At 37.9% G+C, this 16,490-nt stretch overlaps 1 protein-coding gene across 1 annotated transcript in view; it reads left to right on the top strand.

The window, feature by feature from the left end:
• LOC139743890 (receptor-type tyrosine-protein phosphatase F-like) overlaps window positions 1-16,490 on the top strand; it is a 95,038-nt gene that overhangs the window by 63,887 nt on the left and 14,661 nt on the right. The window contains exons 13-23 of the mRNA XM_071654358.1: window positions 685-1,011; window positions 5,808-5,878; window positions 6,759-7,008; window positions 7,601-7,909; window positions 8,647-8,943; window positions 9,488-9,654; window positions 10,612-10,681; window positions 11,275-11,510; window positions 12,194-12,281; window positions 13,887-13,971; window positions 15,613-15,674. Of these exons, the coding sequence (XP_071510459.1) occupies window positions 685-1,011; window positions 5,808-5,878; window positions 6,759-7,008; window positions 7,601-7,909; window positions 8,647-8,943; window positions 9,488-9,654; window positions 10,612-10,681; window positions 11,275-11,510; window positions 12,194-12,281; window positions 13,887-13,971; window positions 15,613-15,674 (1,962 nt within the window). The remainder of the gene's footprint in view (window positions 1-684; window positions 1,012-5,807; window positions 5,879-6,758; window positions 7,009-7,600; window positions 7,910-8,646; window positions 8,944-9,487; window positions 9,655-10,611; window positions 10,682-11,274; window positions 11,511-12,193; window positions 12,282-13,886; window positions 13,972-15,612; window positions 15,675-16,490) is intronic.

Genomic DNA, 16,490 nt, shown 5'->3' with positions numbered 1-16,490 from the left:
AAATTGTCTTCACATTTTTTTTTTTTTTTGTTGCTGCCAATTCCAGCGCCAAATCGGCTGACAAGCAACACAAAAATAGAGGGAAAGAGACAGGATTAACATTCTGTCGACAAATCAACTGACAAACAAGCAACAAACAAACTGTGTAAGAATCATACTAAAAACACAGCAGCAACAACAACTCATACGTATAGCATAATGCTACATGCAGAATCGTCAAAAGTTATGCCAGGAAGCTATATTATGCCGACTCTGGCAACAGTGGGCTGAGTCTGACACAAAGCGCTAGTAGCATACTGCGTATTCCAACTGTAAATTTGATATTGATTTTAAAGTTGTTGTTGTTGTTGTTTCGTTTTCAGTCATTCATTGCTGTTGTTTGCTTGTGAGAAAGAGTATAATTGGTGGCGATTTCTTTTCTTTCTTTCTTTTTGTTGAGCAGGAAGAGACAGATAGACGCAGGAGACGGTCAGGTCACTTTCTCTAATTTGTTAGCAATTCTGGAAAGAAAATGAGTCAGTAAAAAGTGATGATAAATACATACATACATTTTGACAGCAAGTCGAAGGCAATAATAAGGCTGAGTAACATTCAACAAAGAAATAACTCACTTTGTCCTCTTTGAAACACAAAGACGTAGCGCTTTTTTATTCCTCTTTTCAATGCACTTGATTTTATTTGTAGCTTTGCCAAGACTTGTGGATTCTCCCTGGATATGGGACGTCACAAGCGACTCAGTTTTGATTGCATGGAATGCCTGGAAGGACGGCTACGATTACGGCACTGGACCGGTGCACTCGTACCAAATTACGTACAGTTGGACAGATGACGTGGGGAACACAGGCAATTCTGACGAACCAGTTGTCATCTCTGAGGACAGCACTGCTTACATCACTGATCTTCATGCATTTAGAGATTATGAGTTTGTTTTGTCCGTCAGGCGAGAAGTTGACGGTTCACCAACGAGTGGGATCAGCAGTTCACCGGTCACAGCAAAGACACCATGCGGTAGTAAGTACACTTTTTTCAGAATGTTAAGACATTGTTCACACTTTATAAACATGTAACATTGCGTCAATACTTAATTTTCGAGTGCGAAACGTCAGCACCATTTTTTTATACATTTGAATCCATGGGTACCAAAAGTATGACAATTATATTAAACATTCTGTATATTTTTTCAGCTGTTAATATTGTCATCCCGTGTTGACTATTGTTCGTTTCAGACAGGCATATTATAACAATTAAGTAGTGTGGCATTTCCATCTTTCCAAAATACGGGGTATAATGGGAAATATAAATGTTGTTGTTCATTACAAAACAAAGAGAATGTTTGATGTATAGAAATGGCCTCAACACAACCTTAATACACAAACGTTTTGTGCCACTCTACAGCGGAACATTCAAGCGTAAAAAGCTCGGAGTCACGAAGATGACGCTACATATTTTATCTTCTCCGATACCGAATATGTACCAACAAAAAAAGAAATTCAATTGGACTTTCTGCAATGATAACCTTGAAAATAGAGAAACAAACAAAATGCAATTTTAGGATATGAAACAATAACGTATTACCTACATCTTGCAGAAAACCGCTTTTGCAGTGTGACCACTGAAGCCAATTAAAATATATGAAGTAAATTAAATTTGGGAAATTACCAAAATGTGCAGTAACCAAAATGTGCCGTAACATGTAACGGCACAATTTGGTAAATTTACCAAAACGTGCAGAATATTGACGGCACATTTTGGTAACTTTCTGCTCATCCACAATCATCACAAAAACAACTTGAAACTGCATCGCCACCCATGACCCAGTATTATAAAAGTTCCAGGGCAGCACAGCTAGGGAATCAATGCATTGACATATCTGTGCGAGAAAAATGCACCCTCCCCCTTCACAAAATTACTAGCACTGAAAACTATTCCTGCCTGGAACAATTGATCACCTTTAATTGAATTCTTACTCCCGGATATCTAACTTTCCTACCGATGCACTTGACCCACACTTACAACTTTGGGACCCTACCCCCTAAGAATGATCCTCACCAAGTTCCATTGTCTGAAATCCGCCCACTGGTTCTGAAGACGATGAAAATATGTTTTCCCCATTGCCCCCCCCCCCCCCCGTCTCCAAGGGGGATACCCTATGTATTCCCATAAACAAATTAGATTCTTCATCTGTAAAGATATCCACGTACAATATATCTTGCTTGTGATGCTTTTTTGCCTGAAGCACAAATTTCTACATATTATTTCCCCTTGGGGGCTCCTAATGGGGGCCATATTCCCAACAGAAACAACCTTATTACCCCCCCCCCCCCCTAAGGATGATCCCCACCAAGTTTGATTGAAATTCGCCCACTGTTTGTGAAGAAGAAGATGAAAAAGTGTTTTCCCCCCTTGGCCCCCGCCCCTCAAACTTTCACCCCCTTCTAGGGGCCCAAGGGGCCCCTAGACGGGGGTGAAAGTTTGAGTCTAAAACCGAAAAGCGATCGCAATGTGAGCTAAAAAAAAGTGTCTTGCCTGACTTTACTGCAGGACCATAATAACTATCACCTTAAAGGGATCGTATAGTTTTGGTTGAGACCTAATTTTAGGTTTCTAACATTTTTTGGTGAGATAATTAGAAACCTTTCATGAAATAAGAAAAGAGCATGTAATTCTATTAGGAATTCAACGTTTATTTGATGAAAATTGGTTTTGAAATGGCTGAGATAGACAAAAAAGATCGTTTCTAATAATGTGTGGAACCCATATTTTATTATGATCGCTTTGTTTTACTTTGTTTTTGGATGTTTCAGTCACTCCAACCCCGATTTTCATCAAATAAACTTTGAATTCTTCTTAAAGGGGATGCTATAGTAATTGATCTGTGGGAATGCTCGGGGATGATTGTTCCAATTCTTGTGGGATTCATTTAAGAGTACAATATATATCTATTGTTGTGTGAAAATCATTTTTTTGCTTCAGAACAGTTTCATATTCAAGTAATGAGCAGTTTAGTGCCCCGTCACTGTACAGGCATGCTAACCTGGAAACATTAAACTGCACATTACTTGAATATGAGACCATTCTGAAGCAAATGATTTTCACACAACAATAGATATATAATGTACTCTGAAATGAATGCCACAAGGATTGGAACAATCATCCCCCATTATAGTATGCCCACTGATCCCCACTGATCAGTTACTAGCCATCCCCTTTAAAATGGTATGCTCTGTACTATAACATCAGTGTTTTCTTGGTGTCTCGCAAAAAGTTAAAAGCCCAATTCTCATCTCCACCAAATACTGTACCATCCCTTTAACTCCTTGACCGTATCAACTCGTGGATTTTTAGTTCTGTTACCAAAATGTGCAGATTGTCCGAAATGTGCAGGAAATACACATTTAACTGCACATTCTGGTAACAAATTTCTTTTACCAATTCAAATGTGCAGTTATCTAAATGTGCCGTAACAGATCTCTGTATAAGCATTTCAGAAGTCCCTTCCCTCCAAGTTTTGTAAGGGGACGCATTGTCTATTTTGTTCACGCCTTACAAATACCAAGTTGTTCATTGTGTTTAATCACATTTTTTTAAGTGACTCTTGTTTATTTTCATTTGTCAACTAAAGAAATGGAAAAAATGAATTACGTAGTGTCCATTGAAATGGGTGCAGATTTCTGAGTTTAGCAAAATTAGTAAGGAGTAAATTTAAATGATTAAAGAAAGATATATGACCGTGCAGCACAAAATGAACAAAAAGTCGCACACACTGAATTTGTGTGAGGACTGAATACAGGTGAAAAGAGTTAACTGAGCCGATGTTGACTTTTTCATATTTTCTGAAAGACCAAGTATTCTTCTACATTATGCTAAAATTTGGGATCATAAAACGGGCAGGAAAGTTTGCTTTTTAGCCGTTTTTCTGGAACATTATTTGGCAGAATAGTGTGATTAAAAAAGTGTGTCTTTTTTAAAAAGTGATTCCCGTTTTCATTTCTTAAAAACCTTGTACAAACTCTTCACTTTCAAGTCTTATAACCTTTGAAGGGATAACGCTACTGCTTTGAAAGTTGGCATTGATTAAGGACAGAATGTCTTGATAACACACGATCAATTTCAATTTAATTTGATAATCCCTTCATTGTTGTTACTCCGGTGGTCTACATCCTGTTTTTTGTCCCATTCATTGCACAGCCAGCACGGCTTGGTAAAGATAAAGCGCTTGAATAGACGCTGTACTTCAGAACCTCTTTTCTCAGTTCACACTTTTCCTGAGTGTGTGCCTTCGTTCCAATATTTAGACAGGTTTGGAGAGTCAAATTGGTTTGAGTTATACATCATTTTAAAGCTAAAAGTCTATTCTTTTAGAATATGCTCTTAACTAAAATTTCATGTCTCGCGACTTTTTGTTCGTTTTGTGGTGCAGGGTCACATATTGAATTACCAATTTAATGATGACCGGATTGAGGTTCTTTTTTCATTTTTCGCTTTCTGTTTTCCGTTTTCTTTTTTCTTTTTTTTCTTTCTTTCTTAATCAAGATGGTCATAACAACAATATCTGCATATACAAACTTGTATACTGTCACATCTTGACGTAATGTTATGCACAGAATTTTAATTCATTTGTTGGTTGCCCTGTCAGTTGCATGGCCGGCGCCACGTTTTGAAGAGTGGGGGCCACTTCAGACTTCTGGTGCCACTTCCGGGTTTCACCAGCCAACAAGCAGAAAAAACAAACAAACAGAAAAACAAACAAACAGAAAAACAAACAAACAAACAAACAACAAACAAAAACAAAAACATAAGGGTCTTCGTCCTCAGCGCAACTTCTGTAGTTCTGGAGTGCCACTTCGGAGTTTCTTCAGCTAAATAAGCCTTACCAAGCTAACACTTCAAGATTTCTGTCTATTTCTTTGTAGTGCCACTTAAGCATTTCCGGGGTTAAATAAATAGTGGTGAACCCAAAGTGGCGAGGCCTTATATATTCCTTTGTATGGCGCAAAAAAAAAAAAATGGTGGACCCAAAGTGGTGACACTTTATGTATTTCCTTGTATGGTGCAAAAAGAAAACTGGGGTCGAGCCCCCCCCCCCCCCCCCCCCCCGGTTCCGCCGGCCCTGATATATACATGAGCAACATATTTTCATTCATATTGATGCCGAGAACATCAATATGCATTGTAGTATTTCCTGAAATAACATTGAGGCTCTTTCATTATTTTGACATTGTCAATGCAAAAAGTCCGATTATTTTTTTTTTTCTGGGGACATACTGCATTAGCACTTCTCCATTCGTGCTAAAGATAGCTATGTCCAACTCATATCTCTCTTATTGCGTGTTAAAAATATATATATATATATATATTTCGTTTTAACTAGGTCCGCCAGATACTGCAACAAAGTGACATTGTAAGGATCGTTAAAGATTCATGTTGGATTCTTTAAATGTTTTAGCGTTCTAAAAATTATATCTTATACAACAACACAGTTAAATGAGGTTAGTATAATAACTATTTGATTTATTTTTCTTGGATTTGGCTGTTATTCGACACACACCAGTAAAAGGTAACGTATCTCAAACAAAGTTTGTGTTCATTATGATTCGACTGTGCAACACATGTCTTATTGTTGGGCATTGATTGTGGAAGGAATGTAAGGAAGGCACGACCTCAACAGGTCCTATCGTGTTCTTGCGAAATGTTTGATGATTTTAAAAGGATAACAAATCATGATGTCAATTCCCTTCAACAAAACATATTTTACGCCTTAATAACAAATATGTGTCAATTCATTACTTTTTCCACTATGTAAATAGCACCACTCTTCGCGCCATCGGAACTGAATGTAAATGTCACTGGTACAGGCAGTATCTTGGTATCATGGCAGGTGAGACGTAGTGACTCATGTACTTCAAATTTTGTGAATGTACGTGACATAATAGAACTGAGTTAGCCATGCGAATGAATGTATGCTTACAGTTCATTTAATACTTGTGTGTATACTGTTGAATTTGTATTTGACTTGAAATTTTGCAAAACATACGCACGTTGTTAATTATTACGCAAATTATTCAGGAGTGACTGCTCCCTCGGATATTATTCTTACAAACTGGAATTTGTATTAATGCCAGAATTCGTGGTAATGGAGGTGACGTGGCTAAGTGGATGGTTCGGCTCCACGCCAAGCCCGACACGTTTGCCCTTCAGCAAGGCACTCTGTGCACATTGCTTGGTTGTTTATTAGTAATATCATAGATTGAATACAATTACAAAAGTCTTGTGAAAATAAAGTGTTCAAACAAGACTTCCATCACGTGGGAAGATATCAAGTCAATGCAACCATTGTAAGAACAACAAATGTGACGGATAAATATACCATAATATATCCATGTTTTCGATAGATGTAGAAATGAAACATGTCGTTTATCTTACAGGCCCATCTGCGTACTATACGTGAACATAGTAAAGTCTTTTATCACGGAACATGATTCTTTAAAAGAAAATGTAGTAAGGATTATGATCCGGACAAGACCCAAACCAAGGAATGTCGTACGAATGGAATCTTAGAATATCCTATGAATCAAAATCACACAATATTTCAGCTTGTTTATCCAATAATTTCGGGATTATTCCCCATTTACTCCTCTTAAACATTTAACTGCATAAATCTTTGTCTGGAAGTGATATGTCAGAGGTTGAATGATAGACTGGAGTGAAAACATAATGAGGTGTTCTCTGACGAAAGTCTTCTGTGCTCACTTTTAAAGGTGCCCGACGTCCCGATGTCAACGTGGCTGCGGTGCGAATCTGCTGCTTACTATAGCTACAACTTGACGTACTGGCCTAGCGAAAACCAAGCTGAGAATAAAGTCATTGAGTTCGAAGGTGCCGATTCCATCACGCACCATGCCACCGCCTTGAGTCCCTGTACGGATTATATTTTCTCGGTGGTGATTGTCAACTCAAGAGACTTGCTCGGACCTGAGAGCCAAATGAGTGGAACAACCGATGGGATACGTAAGTCATGAAATAGGTGTAGGCCGCAGAACTTTTTTTTCCGATTGTACGTTTGTCAATCAACGTTCATTCACCTTGAGCACATTTCCTGCCGCAAAGAAAAACGTATACTTACATGGACAAATGACAATGGTATATAATTGAAGATATGTGTACATTTCGCCATTACCAAGGACGTCAGCTACACGTGTATATTCGAACAATAGCATAATCTCCATTTTCGTGTGTGTTTTGGTGTGCTTTTTTATATTAATGTAATTTAAATGTTACCAATAAATTATAAAAGAAAAAATTATCATGTATGAAAAGTCATTGTAGAGTGACAAAACATCACCGAATTCATCTCATATCTAGGCCTTTAAATTAATGTTTGCTTGTTTTCATTTAAGACAATTAGGGACTTCCTAAGGACCACAGAAATAGCATGAACGATTTGTCATGATTTGAGACAGTTTGATGATGAAGTGCATTATATCCTAATAATAATTTGTATTTCATTCACCACCTGTAATAGATTTTGTAGTAGAGGGAAAGTAATACATGTAGATATTTTTTTCATTATTAATGAATCACATGGTCTACCCCTTACCAGCACCTGATCCAGTGGACGACCTTTCAACTTCCGCGGAGTCGTATGATATAGTCGACTTGTTCTGGACAGAACCAGCAACAAATTGCTCTCCAGTGATCTACGAAGTCACACGCACCCTCTTGCTGAGGGACCAGTGCGATGACTCAGAATCAGACAACCCGGAAGTCTCTACAACAAATGTCACGTCCTACACCTATGATGACCTGTACGCATACTCAACATACAACTTAACGGTCATTCCATATTATGAGGATCATAAATACCAGGCTATCAAGGCATCATGGACAGTATTTAATTCAAGTGATTCAGGTAATCAACGAATGGTAAAAAGAACGTGGTCATTTGTGTTGTATATATTTTTTTTTTTAATTAGGCTGTCGAAAAATCACACGCAAGATATTATCCCTCTCGCTTGTATCCGTTTACTATATATATAATATAATATCAGACGGATGCGTTCTCTTTTGTCATGTTTTCTTCTCGTGGAAGAAAAAAAAACCCCGATCTTTTTTAACATCTTGTCAATTCTAGCATTTAAAGTGTATCGAGTATATACATGTACACAATAATTCAAGCATGCGAGAGAATTAGCTTTTTAATGTACCTCAGGGAGCGTAAGAAATGAGGTATAATGGGGTATTATTACTTTGAAATTAAAAAAAAAACAAATATTTTACAAGCAGTCGTCACATTTGACAGTAAAGATGACTTGCAATTGGAAGAAATGACACATGGGTGCTAGTGTCAGCGGTTGATCGAAAATCAAAAGAAGAGGACTATTAAAACAAACATCCGAGATGTCTGCTAATCAACGACAAACCTCTCTTATGTCTACTTTTCGGGTTAATAAAGTACAAAATACCATACACTCTGGTTTTGTCTTGTGGGTTTCAGAATTTACAGATGAATAATATGAAACAGTTAAAGAAAATGAGAAAGATCATATTTGAGGTAAATTTATAACTTCATCCTCTAAATGGTCCCTACAAATTGAACAACGCTATAAAAGTATGACATGTTTCTTCTATTGTTTATCACGCTGTTAGTCCCTACAGAGAAACCTGGTAACCTCGCTGCAAACAATGACACAAAACAAACGTTGACCTACGAGTGGATCACACCGCCGTGTAAAACCAGGAATGGAGATGTTTTCTACATGTGTACCTTCATGAAGCTACAGGATGATGATACATCTACTCCCCCGGAGGAAAACATCACAACTACTACAACTTTAACGTACCAATCTTTACCACATTACACGTCCTATAACTTCACAGTTTGTGCATACACATCTGCTGGAGGGGGTCCTTGTGACAGCATCCAAACCAGAACCCTGCCAAGTGGTACGTATAAATAATCCACATTATATACACATTTTGAGTCCGGTATAACCGCAGAATGCACGCACAATTATTACGTCGAAATTACCAATTTATGGTTTGATGGAACGTATCGCCTACATGCGTCTTACCGCAGCGCCCTGTGCAATAATGCCGAATAGAATTACATTGAGGAAGAATATTACACCCACACTAAGACACTTTAATAGTGAAGCCACATTATCGCAATCAAAGTAGATTTCTTTATATCACTATAGCCTTTTTAATGTTGTTACTCCCTATTGTAGGCCTATGTATTATGAACAATCAATGTTACACAATGCCGGGGCATTGTTCCTCACATTGCAACAAAATTGATAACTCTATATAGCCTTTGCTAAGACATGCAATTGTTCATGAAGAAAATCATTCAGTGAATATACATAGTTCCGTCTGATTTTTTTTTTTTCACTCTCCACACATATATATATAGCTCCTACTGTTCCACGCGGTGTGGGGATTTTGTCTGAATCTCTAAATCAAACATCCGCAACCATAACGTGGCAAGAACCTGAGCTCATCAATGGGATTCTGATGAAATATACGATACAAGTGAACCCCGGAGAACCAGTGGAGATCACAGATAACCTTGAAGAAAGCATGTCCTACCAGTTAGTCGACCTCAATCCTGACACCAGCTATTCCTTCACGGTAACGTACAAACTTAACCTGGGGGTAAGCGATATTAGATTGAACTTAAGAAATCATTTCGCTTCCGCAAACATGATAATACTTTCGTTCCTTTATTAGGACTGTGGTCGCATTGTACGTACTGTATATGTATCGGCGTTTTTATGCTGTCATGAGCAAATTATCGCACGAAAGGAAACTGAATTAATGTTCAGGCGCCTTATTATTAATGTTCTCGGTGCAAAACTGATCTATCAGTACAAGTAAGAATACAATTTATTTTTACATATAATCATATGTTACAGTTGAATGAAGTAATCACACGTTGCGTGTAGTCCCCTGGAAGTCAGGCTTGATGCACAGATGAAGGATCCTCGATACACACGGATAAATGCTCCACTCAGACGTAAATTAGTGGGCGCATAGATTTTTTCTGTAATCCACAGCGATACCTGTATAATCCAGACGCTGTGCTAGACGACCGCGTCCAGTCAATGTGGAAATGATAATCCAGCAAGCAATACATCAAATGTTCCAGCTAATCGCGGCCTCGATGTAGCAATGTCCACATAATAATTATATAAAAAAATTCAGCCGGCCACGAATATGCGGTGAATCAACTCTCCAACATATGCCTCCAAGGCTTTTCTCCATAAATTATAGTAGGTTTGTAAGTCTTTCCCTTCACATGCTTTCACTGAGAACTTTACAAGTGGAAAGTTCTTTTCAATTCTCGTAAATTCAGCGTTGTCATTCATAACAGTACACACGCAAGAAATAAAGAGTATCATGTCCACTAAAGTGCATTAATTTTCGTGAAACAAACATTTATGATCACATGGATTTGAAATAGTGACAGGATTGATTGTTAAAATTACACTGAATAGTGTTTTCATTTGCCTGTCATATTGGTTTCGAAGAATTACAGCAACATGAAAGAGATGCGTAACAGTGATCGAGGAGATGATGATTTATACCATTAGTTCGTTTATTTTCTAAAAGGTGGCAGCAGTAAGCAACGGAGGGAAAAGCGAATCCGGTGCTGGAGAAGTAACGACATTACCCATTCCAAGTAAGTGATAGCAGAGACACTTCATCTTCATGTTCACTAGTATTTCATAAGGATATTACATGCCCTCCTGATCACTTTCTGCTAATCGATGATATATCACATAATGTATGTTTTTAATAGGTGGATAAGAATAATGTTACAGGTCAGTCTTCTTTTGTTTTTGTTTTGTTTTGTTTTGTTTTTTTTTTGGGGGGGGTTGTTCATTTTTAATCCGTCCGTGTTATTAAAAAGTTTGTCAGCTATGTGAGAGATTTGTTCTTAGCAGGGCGTCTAGTTTACGGGCTTTCACATGGACATGGTTTTTGCATCACCTCAACATATCCAGTACTGAAGTGTACACCGCAAGAATGTAGCAGCCCCTTTACATGAATATTCATTTTGTTTCTGAATGTCGCATGTTTATCAAACCTCCTGATTCCATATCTTATTTCAATGTATCTATGTTAGCATGAGTATGTAGTGGAAACGATTCTGCAATACAACGTGTATGTGTTCTGTGTGATGTTACCTCTGTGTGAACATTGTAAGTGAAATCGGAAAACAATAGAGACTTCTAATAATATGAAAATGGCGTCACTTCTTCATCACATCAGTACCTAGAGCTCCCTCCCAGCCAGACGCTTTCAACATCTCGCAGACTTACATTGCTGTTACGTGGACAGCTCCGAGTGAACCTGATCTCGGCATTTATGAGATCAATGGCTACGAGTTAGAACTGTCGTCAGGAGATGTGGATCCCGCCATTATAATCAAAGTACTTGATGGGCTCGAATATGAGATGATGTATAATATCACTGACCTGCAGGCAAACACCGTATACACTGTGAAGGTATCAATTATTGTCTTCTGGGCGTTTTTTTTTTAATATCCATCACTTAAAAGTAATGTGTCCTGGACCTTGCTATTGTGAAATTTTGAAATATCTTTGATGTACATGTATAATGATTATCATAATTCTGTTTTGAAAAATCTTGTTTTTATGAGAATGAGGAACGGAGGCTACATGCAGTGATATATGGAATAGTTATTTGAGGATAAACAGTCAAACCTGCCTATAAGTAGGAGTTACCTACTTTAGTTACAGGCTACCGGCCGTATACGGTCTTCCCCTCCCGCCAACCCCCCCCCCCCCAAAAAAAAGCCATCTTAAAGACCATGTCTATACGAAGTTAATTGTCTGTAATTTCTTACTTTTTTGTCTCCCTTGTGTGTCTATCCATGACCACCATTGGGGCAGGGGATAGTGAGTAGAAATATTCGCTTTTCAGTTTCAGTCAAAGTCTCACGTTCAAATAGCTTTGTACAACTATCAGTGGCTCGTACCTATTAAAATTATTGTTCACAGCGAGCAACAAGAAGAAACGAGAAGCCTTTTGACGAGTGTTAAAGAAGTTCACCTACTCCATGCGGATATTTCTTGTAATGCGTGATTTGACAAACAGTTGAATGTTGAAGGTCACGTGCTAGTTCATTCAGGAGAGATATAACGTCTGTCATCTGTACTCTTCATAGGTTGCAGCCGTGAATGAAGGTGGGATTGGACCCTGGTCAGATTCCATAACAGAAGAAACACTGGCATATCCAAAGCCTTCATCTGCAGGTATACATTGCCACTGCCTTGATCCTTGACGTACACACAATAGGTAGCTTTCTTTTCCCGTTTTTTAAACAGTCCATCGACATATTTTAAACAGTAGATAGTCCGTTTTTCCGAGATATGGAGTGAGATAGTTCTTGCATTTTTCTTTTGTTGTGTCAAAATTGAGCTGACAGGGTATGTCAGAATGCGTATCCGGGCAATTACCCTCAGAGGGCAATTACCCCCAAGCTATAATAATACTGGTTAGTGGTAATGTTAGAGTAAAGATTATGGTTAGGGCTAGGTTTATGGTTAGGAATTTCTGTTAGGGTTAGGATTAGGATTAAGATTAGGGCCAAGGAAACACTCTTAAAACATCGAGTCAGAACTGACCCGGAACTGGGTCCGTTGGGGTCACACACCGTTCCGGGTCAAAAATGACTTGGAATTTGGTCATGAAGACCCCGAATGGGGTCACCCTGACCCAATTCATGACTCCGAATGGGTCATATCTGACCTAATTCCTTGTCATTTCTGACCCGGAACGGTGTGTGACCCCAACAGACCCAGTTCCGGGTCAGTTCTGACTCGGATGTTTTAAGAATGAAGGTCCGGGGTAATTGCCATGGGGTTAATTGTCCTAGACCCGTCAGGAATGTACGACAGAGTATGCTGACATAAATAGAGAGCGCCAACAGAAATTTTGTTCGTATCTTTTTTTTTTTTACGTTAACCTAATAAAAAAAAAATAAAAAAAAGAAACGTGAACGCCAAAATTACAGTATGAATAGCGATTATCAGCTTACATTTTCACTCATTGGTAGCATTTGAATTTGCACTGAAGTCTTAAAATAGCTTCAGTCAGGGAGGTGCTTCAGTGCTGCGATGGGAGTGTCGTCGATTAGTTGAGTGCACACCTCGCTTTCAGTCAGAAGGCTAATTGTTTGAGTGTTGCCGCAACACCTTAAGTCCTTAAGCATGACGATGCATTGGCAAGATTTCTTTCTGTCGCCGGCTAGGATGAGCTACCCAACAGGTTTTTGGGCCAGCAGGACTACTGTTATGCCCGAGTCGGAGATCCGAGCATATTATGACATGGTGCTGAATGCGGAGTCCATTTTTATTGAACTTGTAAAAATGAAACAAACAAACCACACCTTCGTCAGCCTTTAGAATTATTTTCAATGGACCGTCCCGTCTCATAAAAAGTGTCAGCAAGTAGTTAACACAGACCTTGGTTGCTTAAGCCATTCTTAGCCAGATTGCATTTCTATACAATTTTACAAAGTAACGTGCAACCGCTAGCACGATGAACGTTACCTTGATTGGATTCAGCACGTGTGCGCCAGAAAAATAAAAAAAAAATGGCTACCATGGTCGACAATGAATGAAAGAACAAGGGAAAGAACAAAACAAAACAAAGACCCACACAGAGACTGATAACATAAGAACAACATGTCTAAACTTACTCGTCACACTACTAATTTTTACATGTAAAATCCTAAAAGTCAAAATAAATTAACTGATAATTACATCATTCTTATTGTCGTTCTGTCCATGTTCATCGTAACTGCGTTTTGTAGCATACGTTACAATATCGTCTTTATGTCCATGTTATTCTGAAAGGTTTGACTGCTGGGCTTGGTGTTGGTATCCCTTTACTCTTGATAATTCTGGTCTCTGGTGGCTTTCTTTTCTTTCGAAAGCGACGGTGAGTAAAACATTCAACGCGCAGCCGTGTTTTTTTTTCGTTGACATATATAGCAAGTATTATACATATAATATATTTTCAATATATTCATATTTATATCAAAACCTAAAGAGCGTTCATTGGTCGCCTGTAAAGGAGCGTATTAGGCTTAAAATACGTCATCTGGTTTATCATGTCATTGAGGAAACAGCTCCTGATTACTATACATGTTTGTTTCGTCTATACCACCCTACACGACTCTTCGATCCTACAATTTCTGGTCTCCTACATCTATACCGCTTTTCCAAGAAATCTTTGAGGGAAACAAGCTTTTGTTCATGCTGAACCAACACTGGAATTCGCTTCCACGTGATCTGAAAAAAAAATGGAGCTACATAACGTCTTTTAGGAGTAACCTAAAATATTATTTCTTTGACAACGTGTTTTGAAGACAGACATTTATGTCTTCTTCTTCTTCTTCTTCTTCTTCTTCTTCTTCTTCTTCTTCGTCTTCTTTTATGGTACATGTATTTTCAGTCTTTTTACTTTGGTGTAACGCACCTTGAGATTATTTTAATGAATACGGAAAATGATGCTATAGCAATTGTATGTACTATTATCATCATCATTATTACTATCATTTGTATTATTATTATTGTAATCATTATCATTATTAATATTATTGTTATTATAATTATTATTGTTATTATCATTAGTCTAGATTCTATTTGAACTAATATGACCCTTGACCCTCTCCCGCAAAAAAAAAACAAAACAACAAAACAAAGCAAAACAAAAACCAGCAAAGTCATCAAACGTTGATTTTCACATTCAGGTAATAAGTGGCCACTTTCAGGAGTCTTAGCTTTCTAGTTATATCCAAAAACCTGCTGCTGAAATTGCAACAGAGCCAGTCAAAGGAGAAACTTGAATTCCAGTGAAGTCTGCAGTAGCTTTGGTCATATCAAACTGTCGTACTCTCACGTGTCATAAAACACCGGACAGGTTGAACTGAAGATATATGACTTTTGATTTTCAGTAGATCATTGCTATGTTGGCAGCATAGTTTATCTCAGCCCTCGATATCTGTTTCTTTGGTAAAGTAATACTGTGGCGAATCATAATATCCTTCTCAACACGACGGTCGCCTAAAGAGAGAATGATGTCATTCTTTCCATAGTGTACATCGATTTTGTGAAGAAAAGAGTGAATTGACGTTATTATCATCATTCAAAAAGCTTCTAAATCATCAGTTTATGCGACCCTATATTATCCTATATTATCCATATTGTGCCGTGGCATAAGAACAAGCCTCCTCATTTCCTGTCTGACGTTAACGTTAACGCTTGCTGTATTTCGAATAATGCTTCATAAAGTAACATCGTTCCTCCAGAACATGCGTCTCAAAACTAAGACATATGTGATGGCGATGACTGACAGTTTTTCCTTGGACAGTGATATCCTTGGGGCTTATACATAAAGCACGTGTTCTTTTCTGCGTTTTCTGCAAGCGCAGTCATTCTTGTAAATATGAAATAAATGGAGAGATTGTGTCCATTCGATTTGAAGCATCATTGGAATATATATTAAAGGTAAGAGGTTTCTTTTGATAATAGACTGATTCATTCAGTTTTGATTGTTCTCGTGTTTCTGCTTTTACAGGTCCCCTCCAGCACCTACACCGAAACCGGGCATGACTAACCCTATACCTGTGACTGATAATTGTAAGTAGTTAGGAAGATTTACTTGCTCCTTAACTTGAACCTGAACATCCTGCGTAAGGACTGATAATTCTGCAACAAAATGTAGTCATCTCTCTAATCGATTTTCAGAGACCAATGCTATAAAGTGTAACAACATAGCATACGCATGATCGTAGGTAAGATTGGATGATATTACAAAGTTGCATATCACGTGCCTGTCGAGTTTTGTAATAGTTTGATCGTTACTTTTAAACTTCTTTCAAAAAGTTATCAGCAGGAAATCATTATTATATGTATTAGTTGGCTTGGTCACGTACGTGATGTGTGCTGCATTGCTGATGCCATTGTGGTGCCAAGCTTTCGACCCTTTTACAGGTTTCCGTCAGAGCTTGTAACGTGAACAAAATAAAAAGCAAGAAATACTCAAACACTTGAACAAATAAGGCAAAATAAGGCAAAAGCAAAAGAATGCTGAAGAAAAAAGGAAAGAGCAACATGACATAGGCAGATGTTCACTACACGAGAACAGCAATATTACATCCGTTGACATGTGATATGGCATAAATCTAGCAACGGTTTTATAATTGCAATGAAGAAGACCTGTAAAATGGTCAAAAGCTTGGTAGCTGGCTTAGCATCATTGAGGGCAATAAGTTAACTACAGCAACGTCTGATAGCTTTTCCTTCGTCACAGCTATATGATATGATATATGTGTATATATAGGCCCTATATATATACGTGTGTATATATTATATACATATATATATATACATGTATATATATATAATAAATATGCATGACCTTGCATCACAAAACAAACAAAAAGTCGCACCCTT

Source organism: Diadema antillarum, unplaced genomic scaffold (assembly GCF_040938485.1).
Source record: "Diadema antillarum isolate AM-2024a unplaced genomic scaffold, OU_Dant_1.0 seq00001119_RagTag, whole genome shotgun sequence".
Lineage (NCBI taxonomy): Eukaryota > Metazoa > Echinodermata > Echinoidea > Diadematoida > Diadematidae > Diadema > Diadema antillarum.
The sequence above is the reverse complement of the archived record's forward strand: the minus strand, read 5'-3'. Positions and strand labels throughout refer to the sequence as shown.